Source organism: Petaurus breviceps, unplaced genomic scaffold (assembly GCF_028583685.1).
Source record: "Petaurus breviceps papuanus isolate PSGF00001 unplaced genomic scaffold, PetGlider_PUasm1.0 38, whole genome shotgun sequence".
NCBI lineage: Eukaryota > Metazoa > Chordata > Mammalia > Diprotodontia > Petauridae > Petaurus > Petaurus breviceps.
In genome coordinates this window covers 25,202,352-25,215,911 of record NW_027186304.1, presented here as the reverse complement: position 1 = coordinate 25,215,911, position 13,560 = coordinate 25,202,352, and the positions used below count along the sequence as shown (strand labels likewise).

The window sequence follows — 13,560 nt, the reverse complement described above, 5'->3', positions numbered from 1 at the left end:
ATAGATAGATAGATAGATAGATAGATAGATAGATAGATAGATAGATATAGATGGTATGATAAAGGTAGCCAAAGGGGGGAAAAACATTAGGAAATAATCTGTAAATTGAAAGAATAAAGCATTATTCTTTTTCTTTGAACAAACACTCTCAGACTTCCTTGGTTCTTGCTCAATGAGGTAATGACAGTGGTAATAATAGAACCCAATGTCTGCTGTCCTAGGAGCTTCAAGTTAGGCCAACAAGCATTTATTAAATGCTCACTAGGTGACAGGCACCATACTAAGTTCCCTATTGCTCACTGTTCATCTGCTTCCAGAAGGACAGGGTTTGACTAAATTTGTTTGGTCTCCATGAGGGACAGTTAGTTTCACGTTAACTATCTTACAGCTACCTTCCCTTAAGTATAAATTTAGCCCCACTATTGCACAGACCCCAAAATATATGCCTTCCTCATGGACTCATAGATTTTTTTCTTTGTTTTCTATTAATCTGTCTCCCCTCTCTTTGGTATCAGAAGAAGTGATTCCCTTCTCTGACAGTTTTCCACCATTACTCATTCATTTTATCTTCTCTTCCCCCCTTTCTAGCCACCTTTGAACAAACTCAAATTCACGAGTCAACCCTAAGATACAACTAGTCTCAACAAAGTTTTTTTAAAGATTATTAAGCATTTATTATGTACATTCTGGGTACCACGTTCCTTATAGAGAAGGATAAGCTATGACCCCTGATTTCAAGATACTTTCATGGTAGTTAAAGAATATGTATCTGTAAAAACTGGAAATAGATGCAATGGAAAGAGTTCTAGACTTAGATTCAGAGGACCGAGGTTTAAATCTAGGCCACTCAACTTACTACCTATGTGACTTTGGGCAAAATATGTTAACTTCTCTGAGCTTATTTAAATAGCAATTTAATACTATAGAAGACTGACTAGAAGACAGATCCCATTTCATACTATTGCCAGATAGATAATTGCAATAGGATTTCAGAGGGGAGACCCATCATTTCAGGGTAGGATAGTCAGACAAGAGTTAACAAAAAGGTTGCTATGTGAGTTGGATATTAAAAGACAGGTGAAGAGGAAGGGGAAAGGAATTCTAAGGGAATGGACTGGTAACAGTGAAAAAGAAAACATGGGGAAAGTATGACAGACACTTTCTGTAAAAAATAAAAGTGTCACTGTAATGGAATTCTTTTTTTTTCTTTTTAGAGGGAGGAAGGCAGGGAAATTGGGGTTAAGTGACTTGCCCTAGGTCACACAGCTAGTAAGTATTAAGTATCTGAGGCCATGTTTGAACTCGGGTCCTCCTGACAAATATTTTTTTAAAAAACTAACAATGGAGATAGAAGTGTAACTGTTGTAAAAATAGGATTTGGTGACAACATGGAAACCAAGAGAAAAGAAAGTTTATGGAAAGAAAGGTGATCCAGCTCTCTCTTGAATATTGCAAATGTCCAATAGAACAGAAGAAAGGAAACTAGAAAATCATTTTTGACTTTCAGAAATATGGTATGAGTAGAGTGATGTACAGTGTAAACCAGATTAGGAAGAGTTCAAGTGAGTCAGTGGAATCAATTCTTAAAGACTACTAGTTCAAGAATGAAAGTAAGGGGACAATATTAGCTGGTTGGTGGCAGTACCTTCAAAGGTTGACTGTAGTCTAGAACTAGGTTAAACATACTAGAATCACAGGTGTCTAGCTTAATGGGTTCTCCTGACATCTAAGAATAGAGATCTAGGCAATAGATCATCATTGTTTTTATCTTTTTTACCAGGTCAACTTAAGCATATGATGGAGAATACTTTGTGAGTAAAACCCATTAAAGGGTTAATATCCTGAATATTCTACCAGTCTGATCATGTCAAACATGGTTGTGATTAAAGTATAGAGCAAACATTTTCTTGCTAAAGCTTAGTTGATTCGATCTAAATATTCTTTCAAAGGTCTTCTTAATTATAATGATATGGTATAAACATAAGAAAAAAAGAATGTCAATTATCACTTTGTGTAATAACAGTGTTAGTGTTCATGTACATAAATTACAAGTGAGTCTACCAATTTAAGAGCAAAAAAAAAGGTGCTTGGTTTTGCAATTTAAAACTTTTGAATCGGTTCCTAATTTAGAAATTATGTCATTAAAGCCAGTAGAAGTCAGCAATCACCACTGAAAACTCCTGTTTTGGAATGTGTGATGAACTCATTTTGGAGGTTTAAGTTTAAAAAAAATGAGTAGCATTTGACAGGACAAAATTTAAAGACTCTCATCTTTTCTTCACACATCACTTTCTGAAAGATTTGTTGTCTCGTCTCTATGGATATTCCCTCCACACATATTTATTAAGTGTCTGAGGGGAGGTTTGAACCTGACTTCAAGTCCAATGCCTTACACCATGCAAACTCTCAGTTCAAATCACATTACCTTAATGACATGAATTTTCAAGGCAAAAAAGAAGTCATCATCTGGTGAGCAACCTTTCAGTGATGAGCCCTTGAATAGCAGAACAAGGCTTTATAGTTAAGACTCTACCTCTAGTTCATCAGATTTGCCAGATGGCATTCTACCTAGAGTCACTTCTACACACCAATAAGTCATCAGAGTAGAACTTTAATAAAGGACTTTCTTCCTATGTCTATGCATTTGGGTGAGTTCACATTTCAGTCCAAAGTAAAACCTACAGTCTTGATTGATAGCCAGAATTACTGAAAATCAATCAAGTACAAATGCCTTGGCTTTCTTTGTGGCAGAGCATCTAAAACTATTCTTGCCATCAAAAGATGACCACCTCCTATGGCATAGAGTCTAATTGCATTGATTAGAAATGAAACTACAAGCAAATTAGGTCCTTTTCTTGTGTGGTTAATTGTACTTTTTGTTCAAATGGTAGCATGATTTAGACATTTTGAGGGCAAACAAATTCAAGGTATTAACTTAAGCCTGAACCCATTTTTAGCACCATAAACTATCTGGCCCTAAGTTCCTCTGTCTATAAAAGTAGTAATTCATAACTGTCTTGGCTGAATTCCTGTGTCCCTTCATTGGATTCAGGATTTGAAGAGTCTAAGGGAGCAGGATAGCATATCATAAAATGTCTGACAGTGCATACATCAGAAGGGTTTATTGGATAAAGATGCAATCTTGTCCATCTGCTCAAGATATTTTATCACATTCTCATTCTTTTGCAGATCACCTACAAGGCAGTCAGTTCCTTTGACCCAGAAATAGATTTATCCAATCAAAGTGGAAGAGTTTCAAAGCTGGGGAATGAAACTCATTTCCTTTTTTTTGGACTGTATCCGGGGACCACATACTCCTTTACTATCCGAGCAAGCACGGCCAAGGGCTTTGGACCTCCAGCAACAAATCAATTTACCACAAAAATATCAGGTATTGTTGAAAGTGAATGACTGTGTCCTTCATCAAAAGCAGTATCATCCTTCAGGTGCTAAGTAAACAGTCTTCTTTAAGAGAGCTAGCCAGACAAAAAGACATTTTTAAGTGTTTGAAATTTTTGGATGTCCAGTCAGATTTGTGGGGCTCTTGAGATTACCTTTTCAAAATTGTGTAACTCATAATTTGTGGAAGCACAGAAATGAGAGTACAACAATGCCTGCTGCTGTTTCAGCATTTAGTCTTAGGGTTTTGCAAGTGGGACAGAGGGTTCTGTTCAGTGTTCACTCATCCCTTATACAAATCTGAATTAACACTGAGACAGTGCTGGAAAATTTCGGTAATGAGCCATGGACAATTGAGAACTCAGCAGAAACGCCTTTCTTTTATATGGATAGAGTTTGCTTATAGAGGCTAGCAACCTCCCAGGGTAATTCCTTCTTTAATAGATACACAGGATGAAGGATGAAGACTGACAGCCAAGACATAGTTACCTCTAACTTTTTAGCTCTGTAAATTCAGCTGTACCTCCCTTCAGTGGCCAGACATTTTAAATGTGTTTACAGAGATGTATAACTATGTGGGAAGTCTTTTTTGTACTGATTTTTTTCATTACTGTTTGAGGAATTAAGTTGGGCATCTGCTGTGAGATATATAGCAGCGATGGAGTTCATTTCTCTGAAGAGTTCTTGATATTTTTCAAAATTTTTAGGTAATTGGGTGCCTATTTCTTATTTTGGAGGGAAACCACAATCAGATGATGCCACATTATTAGCTAGTGCAGTGTTTTTAGTTTGATTCCTACTCATCATTATTGGTTTTATTAAACTTTTGGTGGATAATTGATAGTAAGCAGGTTTTTGGTGGGAGTCAAGTTGAAGGTTTCTTTTTGATCATTTGTCCCTCAAAGGATAAATTTATGGTGTATGAGCCAAAAAAAGTGACTTTGAATCTGAATTCAAATATGATTATAAATTTAATATAAAATGATCATGACAGAGTTAGGGGGAAAGGATAAACAGTGAATAAACTGAATAGGACTTTGGGAATGTAGACTTCATGGTAAAGCACCTAGAAACACCACTAACCAAATATAATAGGAGTAAGAAATAGCCCATGGCTTTTCTAGACAAGACACAAGATTTTTTGTTAAACACTTTAAAGTAGTAGTTCTAAAATTTAATAATTTAATTCAAGAAGCATTGATTAATACTTACTATATGCCAGCACTGTGCTAGACAACGGCTATAAAACTAAAAATGAGACAGCCCCTGCCCTCATGGAGCTTACATTCTACTGATCCTTATCCCTTCACAGAATGAGCTCACAGGAAACTAGCAGTCTCCTTTGTAAATAGTACAAAGATCACCACCAAAAAGATTTTGAAGGCCTTGAGTGTTCTGCCCATGCTCATAATAAAACTAAAAGGTATTCTAGAAGATCCTTGGTAAGAGGAACTCGGGTAGAGAAAACATTGCCTTAATTGATAGCCAACTTAGCAACACCTTCCAACCTCCCTGAGGACTCTTTGGGCATCTGGACCCACAGTCTGAAGAATATTATTTATAGCAAAAGTTACTGAAATTTAATTGTTATGTCCTTAACACATTTTAGAAATTGCACTTGGAATATATATAGTTAATTTTGAACTTCTGTGTGAAAAAAAAATGCAAATTGCTTTGCCCATTGTGTCTTCTGCCTGGCTTTCTTTGGATATACATGTGGGGGAAATGTAAATAAAGTCTTTTCATGGTGATGGCCACCACTTTGCTACAGAGCTCAGTATTTTTTATGTGCTCTTTGCTATGGAAAGAATACTTAAAAAATAAACTGTTCAAATTTCTAACCAGACAATTCAGACATAATGAGCCTCTCTCTCTCCGTCTCTCTCTCTCTCTCTCTCTCTCTCTCTCTCTCTCTCTCTCTCTCTCTCTCTCTCTCTCTCTCTCTCTCTCTCTCTCTCTCTCTCTCTCTCTCTCATTTCCTTTTGCAGCACCTTCAATGCCAGCATATGAACTGGAGACACCTCTGAATCAGACTGATAATACTGTGACAGTTTTGCTGAAACCTGCCCAGAGTAGAGGCGCTCCCGTCAGGTATGGGCCAGGGGATTTGGGTGCAGAAGCAAGGAGTCTTCTGGATATTAACATCCAATTCATTAATTTTTTTTTACTGAGTTTCTTAGGGATTTTTTTCCACCCAGCAGCCAGCTTGTAAACTCATATCTTTATTAGCTCTAATTAAATTAAATAGCTAAGGAAAATGAAAGTGCTTTGATGTTGGCTGCTCAATTATTGTTTAAAGGATTTGATCCAGATGCAAGTGGCTTGTTCTTTGAAGATAAGGAACAAAGCCCCAGCCCTTGTTGGGTGGGTGGTTTCTTTTCTTCTGAAGGTAATTGCTTGACTGCAGTGTTAGAGTTCAAGAGCAAATTACATATTTTGTCCTGAGCCATCTATTTTTAATAATCTCTCATTTTTGTTTACCTTAGAGGTTTAAGTCAATCCAGTTTTAGTGAGGTAATTATTTTTTGGTATAAAATGCATTAAAATATATAGACATATATACATATATGCATACATATATATGTATGAAAGATCATATTGGAAAGAAAAAGATTATATAATCTATATCTGACCAGATTTGAGCATTTTTTTTCTTTTTTACTCCCAGTTTTAATGGCCATAAATCCTCAATCTGTGATGCTTTGTATTTTATATCCTGGCATAAGATTATATGTAAATCTTACATATAATAGTAGAACCAAAGAAATCTACTTTTCATAGGAAAGAGTAAAGGAATGCTGAAATATCCTAAATAGGAATTTGACATATCTCAGTCTGCAAAAATGAAATTTGTGCTTGTTCTGTAAGGATTTTAAACTCTTTACCTTTGAATTTTAAGGAATAGTTTTCTTGATAATTAATATGTGTCATTACTTCAAGAAAAAAATTACTCTCGGAATTTAGAGCTATAAAAATTTCCTGTGCCTATATTGCTATTGAAGATTTTGATAGTTTTAGTTCTTTTTTGATACATGATTCTATCCCATCATAAAGGAATGGAAATTACACACTGTGCTTTTCTCTAACAATATCAAAAGCATTCTAAGACCAATTAGATTACTTTCTGTTTTACATAAAATACATGGTCTAAATTCAAGAGCATAGACGTAGGTACCTGTTGGCATTTAAATCAAACATTTGTGATAGAGTGATTTTATCCTACAAACAGTTTGCCATAGAGAAAAGGTGAGACAATAAAACCAGAGAGAGTGTCTGAGCTGATCCAAGGCTTCAGAATTATAGAGGAATTGCCAGATACATTTAGATCAAAAGTCAGGAGATGTCAGGAAAGTGTTTTCGCTTCCTCTTCTCATCCAGTTGCGCCCAATGGGAAAGCACTTTGAAAACTGTAAATATGCCCTGTTGTTATAAAGCAAATGATCATCATCTCTATCATCGTCATTGTCATCGTAAACATGAGACTTTTGGGTTACCTGTCTAGTAGAAAAGTGTGATGGAATGAGTATGGTGCCTGTAGTTGAGAGAGATGAATTTAAATTTCAAACCTGACATTTACTAGCTATGTGACAATGGCCAAGTCATTTATCCTCCTGGAGTCTTCGTTTGTTTTTTGTTTTTTTTCACGTGAAAAATGGGGATTATAATAATACCTCTCCCACTGGGTAGTTGTGAGGATCAAATGAATTAATGTATGCAAAATGCCACATAAATGTCTACTCTCGTTTTTAATAGTTATGAGTTGAACTTACTAAATACTTTCTTTGACAGATTATTAACTCTATTATGGATTTTATTTTGTTTTCCAGGACTCAGGGTTATATTGTGTGAGTGTAGAACAAAAATAAAACCGTAAGATTTAGAGTTAAAGAAGGAGGACCCTTTACTTTATCTGTAGCAAACTTGCTCAAATAGAAACTAATGGACAGCCCTGATTCCACTAGCATTATGAAACATTGAACCAACTTTTCTAAACTAAGCTGAATTCCATGAGCATTCTCGGGAAATAACAAATTATGTTTTTGCTGAAATTCAAAGGGTTTCAAGAGGTCACTCATTCTCAGTGCTTCTAAATTGTACTGCACTTTAGTATCCAAGAAAAGAGGGTTCCTAATCTGTTGATCTCATCCTCCCCTACCTCCTCTTGGATCTTGCTCCAACAGTTATATCCTTCTGTTAGCATTTTCCCGAATGGTCAAGCGCTACAGAAAATTCAGTAAATATTTATTAGGTAACTACTATGTCTAAAGAATGGTGGAGGGTAGTTAGGAAGATGTAGAATTCAGAAAAGGCATGATCTGTGCCTCTGTGGAGCATCACTCGTTGAGTAAATGATTTGCCCTTTCTCTTCAAAAAGGTGGTAATATCTTTATTTCGCCATAATTGCTTTTAAACAACTATATTTCTTCAGAGTAATATAATAATATGAAACTATAATATATTAAATTTAAGTAAATTTGCATTTTTGTTTTTGCTCATCTTTAAAGGTACATTTTTAAGGATATGAATATTCATATACTTATAAATACATGTATATGTATATATTTATGTATATGTGTACATATATATACACACACATACACACTGTGTAAATAGATAGATGGATAGGTTAGTATATGAATAGTGGATCAAGTAACGGAATAGAGAAGGTGCTGAATGTTATTGGTAGAAGGTAGAACCTGAGAGTTCCCTATACCAATGAAATCACAGCTCCATTCTCAATTCCTAATAAAGTTATAGGCCTTTACAGAAATACATATAATACAAAATGTAAACCACTGCATAAGAGCATCAGAGAGGATCAAACTCTATATTGAGTCTAAGTCTAAGGGGAAAAGTCATGTGAGAGAAATGATTATTAATAACTAGTGATTTAGGGAGATCCAGAGTTCCCCCTCTTTTTCTAAAGTCCTGATTTTAAAAATTCAGTCTCTTGAAAGACATTACTGATAATTAGATTGGACTGTTTTTAAAAAATTATTCATTAATTTATTTTTAATGTACAACATTCAGTTCCACAAACTTTTGAGTTCCAAATTTTCTCCCTCTCCTCCCCCTCCCCAAGATGGCATACAGTCTGATATAGGTACTACATATACATTCACATTAAACATATTTTCACATTAGTCATGTTGCAAAGAAGAATTATAACCAAAGGAATGAACCACGCAAAGGAAGAGACGAAACGGAGAGAGAGCAAATAGTATACTTTGAGGGGCGGTGAGGTAGCACAGTGAGTAAGAGCACAGGCTCCATTGTTGAGATGACCTGGATCAAATCCGGGCTCAGATACTCAGCACCACACCCAGAAATAACTGGCCGTGTAACCTTGAGCAAGTTACTTAACCCCGATTGCTTTAAAAAAACAAAATAGTGTACTTTGATCTTCATTCAGACTCTGTAATTCTTTCTCTGGATGTGGATAGTATTTTCTATCATGAGTGTTTGGAGTTGTCTTAGAATTTTGCTTTGCTGAGAATAGCCAAGTCTATCAATTAGTTACTGCACACTGTGGCTGTAACTGTACAATGTTCTCCTGGTTCTGCACCCCTCATTCAGCATCAATTCATATGTCTTTCCAGGTTTTTTTAAGTCTGCCTGCTCATCATTTCTTATAACATACTAGTATTCCATTATATTCATATACCACAAGTTGTTCAGCAATTCCTCAGTTGATGGGTATCCCCTCTATTTCCAGTTCTTTAAATTGGACTAATTTAACAATCTTGTTCAGACACCACCCAGGTGTGAAAACCATTGTGCCTTACTGAGATTTGGGTGGGGATAAATTCTTTGAATAAATTACCCAAGGCTGGGGGTAAGTTAGTAGTAAATAACATAATCAGAGTTCATTTGAACAGGTCTAGACCCTCATTGTAATTTATTCTCATTGATTGTGAACCAATCAGAGTTGATTGCCACATTCAGAAATACCTCTTTTCTAATGGACTTATGAGCCTGCCACCATGATTGTCTCTAAGAGAGACACAACTAAATGACTATCCTTTTTTTAAAATAAACATGCTAGTATTATTAATAAAATGATTAAGTTACTCAGAAATCATGTCTCTCGAGCTTTTTAAATGCTGTACATGACCGACTGTAGAGAATCATTAGAGGATTCCTGGTGTAGGTGACATATCTTTGATTTATTTAAAACACTGGATTGGGTTCCTGACTTAAATAGAAGGGATACTGTTTTCCATTAGGAAAGTTGAATTTTCTTAATAGACATTCAAAATTAACTAACAGTAAACTTATTTCAGTCTCACCTGTCATACGTTACCTTTTTGTTGCTGTTAAAAAGTAGATGTTCCCTTTAAGGAGATGAGTTGTATGTTAGACCATAATGAGACTGATTATTTCTTGAATGGATAGAAGATCTAGTTGAAGTGGTTAGTTTGGAAATTGTAGCCATAATACCCTAAAGCTAAGTGGAGTATTTTAAAATCCCAAGAATTCATTTGCTCTTTGGGGATATAAGAACACTGATTAGGGTGGTAAAAGGGATTTTAAACACAAAGCTACAGAGTAGACAAAAACAGATGAACACATCTGGAGATTTATAAAACACTCATGTAATCAAACACAAGAAAGTGCTCCCCAAGCGGATATGATAAATAGAAGAAAGAATAGAAATGAAAGTGAGCATCTGTTTACTTGCCCAGATTGTGCTTAGTATTATGTTTTCAAAGATACTGTGGTTGGACAGTTTCCAAAACCCATGCTTTTCATTGATTTTATTTTTTTCTTTAATCTATATTCATTGGTGTTGAAAATTTGGGCCATATCTCATTTATGCTTCTCACTAAGTAAGGTAACTGTGAATCGATCGATTCTCCTCTAGTCACCCTGGCTTGGTTAATGCAGATTCTTGAAATTGCCCTGAACTCACGGTTTAAATGATTGTTGTCTTTTTATTGATCAACACATCAGTTCTATCACCTAAAAAGTATTTAATTCCTGAGATAGATGAGAGGAACACAAATTCCAACAGTCAAGTCATTAACTCAAAGACTTAAGGGGTCAGGATTTTTTACCTCTCAGATTGCGTTCAACTTTCATCCTTCCATATGACAGATAAACCTTGTATTTCTTTTCCTTATTTAGAATCATCTTCCTATTCTTTCTCTTCCTCACCACCATTCAATAAATATACATACAATCTTTAGAAAGATTTTTGGCAGGTACTTAAGTTGCTTAAAATAAAGGATATATTTTTTCAGAAGTTGTGCTTTTGTTATACAACAGCAAAACATCTTTCTCATGTTTTTTTTCTACTTGTAACACTTATCTCTTCTACTGTGTAGTTCAATCTCCCTGATTAATAATGTGTTTTGCTACTTATTCTACTAATGGTTTATAGCTAGAGACAACGTATGGGAATGATTTGTCATTTTTGTTCTGCAAGTGGTGATATGTTTATTTCACCATAATTGCTTGGAAAAAAGACAGCATTTCTTCAGAGTAATAGTACTATACTAGAACACATTTTGTTGTTGTTGTTCAATCATTTGGGTTTTCTTGGCAAAGATCCTGGAGTGGTTTGCCATTTCCTTCTCCAGCACATTTTACAGATGGGGAAACTGAGGTAAATAGGGATAACTGACTTACCCAGAGTCACACAACTAGTAAGTTTCTGAGGTTAGATTTGAACTCAGGTCTTCCTGACTCCAGACCTAGAGCTCTATCCACTGTGTCACCAAGCTGCACCACTAGAACACAGTAGAGTTTAATATTCTGACAGTTTGTTTTCACTGATATTTTTTAACTGTACTGTTTTAGGGATAGTGTCTCTTTTCCTTTTGGCATATGCATTAGAAGCCACTGAGATGAAAACATCTTTTAGAGTTTATTCATTTTCCTAAAAGCAGTCCACTGTATATGTATATTAAACAAAAATTCCTAAAACATTGAATGGTTCCAAAAATATTGGATGCTGTTGAGTTGCCTAAAATGTATAATTACATTTATTTTGACACTTTATTTTCAGTGATGTATTTACACTTGCCATGTGTAAAGTCAATCACAAGCAGCTCTCCTGAGGACTGCTGCTGTGAACTTTAAGGGTCTAATCACATAGTATGGTAAACTCTCTATTAAGCAATAAACTAAAGCAAAACATTCAAGAAACTGAAGCACGGCATTCACAGCAATATGACATTGTTTATTACTAAGGTGGTGTAGCAGCAAGCACCCTGAGTGTCCTCAGGGTTTGCTGCCAACACAGGTTCTTAGATCTGCTTTGTTAAAGGAAAGCAACTCAAAATGGGTTAACAGGCTTACTTTAATTAGTCACATATGTATCGTTTACCTAGTTCAGGGGAAAAAGGTTAGCACCCCGAACTTCAGATTATGCAGACAGAATTATCAAGACAGAGAAACAGATCAAGTAGACAATTTCCAAACTGTCCAACCATTACATCCATACCCAGTCAACATCTGGGTTTCCACATCTGGGTTTTTCAAAGCCAGGGGACTCTCAACAAAGGCTTCCCAGAATTCAGATCAAATCACAGAACACTTCTCAAAGTGAGCCCCAAAACAAAGCCTCACATCAGGGCTTATATAGCCTTCTCCTGGCTCAGAGAATGTAACAACCTTATTGACTCACTGGCCAATCAAAAAGTATTTACTGAAAAACAAGCCTCCCTCCCCAGGCTTCTGGTGCACTTTAGCCTAGAGGCAGGTAAAATCTTAAAAATTTACATTTCCATTACAGGTGGCCACATAGTCTTAAACAAAACATATCATTCAGTAAGTCACAATCTCATTAGTCAATATAGAGGACCCAGGTGAAGTCTTCTTTCATCTTAGCTAGAGGCTGGCTTCTGATCCTCCTTAAGCCAATCATCCATAAGGGATAGCAGAAAGCACAAACACTATCCCCCCCATCCTTCCCTCTGTCACTACCGTGTTTCCTGATAATAAGCCCTCCCCCGAAAATAAGCTCTATTGAGATTGCTACTGTAGTGAAGGTGATCCCCTGCGCTACACGCTACATTACGGTACCCTCTGTATGCACCGTCCCCCCCCCTTCCCCCCGTGAAACTCACAGGCTCCGAGCTGCATCCATTCAGAGCTGCAGCAGTGAGCTCATCATTCTTCCCCAGTGATTTGCTTGCTGGCGCCATTGAGAGCAGTGCCGCGGAGGAGAGCTGAGGCAGGACAACATAAGCCTTCCCCTGAAAATAAGCCCTCTGGTGTTTTTCTTTCCAAAAAAAAATAATAAGACAGTGTCTTATTATCGGGGAAACACAGTATAGAAAAGTCAAGTCCTCTTTCACATTAACTCAAGGCTGACTTCTAAAGCCCATAGCTGCTCCTCCATGCTGGGCTGCTCCCAGCTGTTGCCTGAATTCACCAGTAGGCAGCTCTTTCCTTGACTCACATGGCTCTTGCCTAGACTAACATGTAGATAGTTTTCTGCTCCTTCTTCATACCTCAGCTTACCAGAACTGCTCCACTCCAAGTTCTTTCAAGTTTCTTTTTCTAAGAAGTCAAAGCTTAATAGAGCTACAGCAATATTTACACATGTTGCCTGCCTGCACTATCATCTCAATTCACTTTCTCTCTACAAAGTAACAAAAATGAACCACAAGGCTTCTGTCAGAGAAATCAAACACAAATCAACAGGAAAGTCCCACAGCTTCTGTAACAGCAGTAAAGTCCCCTTTCAGTAGTTCTGTCTAAAATCAACAGACATGGCTTTTCCTGTTCTACCTTTCCTGTTCTACTCTTTAAGCAAGCTCCGCCCACGTGGGCTCCATGTGATGACAGTAGGCCTATTAAGGGCAAAGAAGGGGGCAGGTAGGTGGCATAGTGAATAGAGAACTGGCCCTGAAGTCAGGAGGACCAGAGTTCAAATTTGGCCTCAGACACTTGACACTTAACTAGCTGTGTGACCTGGGCAAGTTACTTAACCCCAATTGCCCTGCCTTCCCCACTGCAAAAAGACTAAAAAAAGACAAAAAAAAAAGGCAGGGAAGGTCTCCAAACTCCCTTAGGCCTATTAAGGACAACAGTATTTTCAACAAAGACTTGATACAATCAAAGGCAAAGCTCCAAGGCATTTGAATAGCTGAAACAAGTAGCAAAGTACCTCTTAGCTTCCCATTACACCATGTAGCACCTCAGCCTGTC

The 13,560-nt window shown here is 36.6% G+C and overlaps 1 protein-coding gene across 1 annotated transcript in view; it reads left to right on the top strand.

The window, feature by feature from the left end:
- PTPRM (protein tyrosine phosphatase receptor type M) overlaps positions 1-13,560 on the top strand; it is a 1,041,338-nt gene that overhangs the window by 553,670 nt on the left and 474,108 nt on the right. The window contains exons 10-11 of the mRNA XM_069099664.1: positions 3,190-3,391; positions 5,388-5,490. Of these exons, the coding sequence (XP_068955765.1) occupies positions 3,190-3,391; positions 5,388-5,490 (305 nt within the window). The remainder of the gene's footprint in view (positions 1-3,189; positions 3,392-5,387; positions 5,491-13,560) is intronic.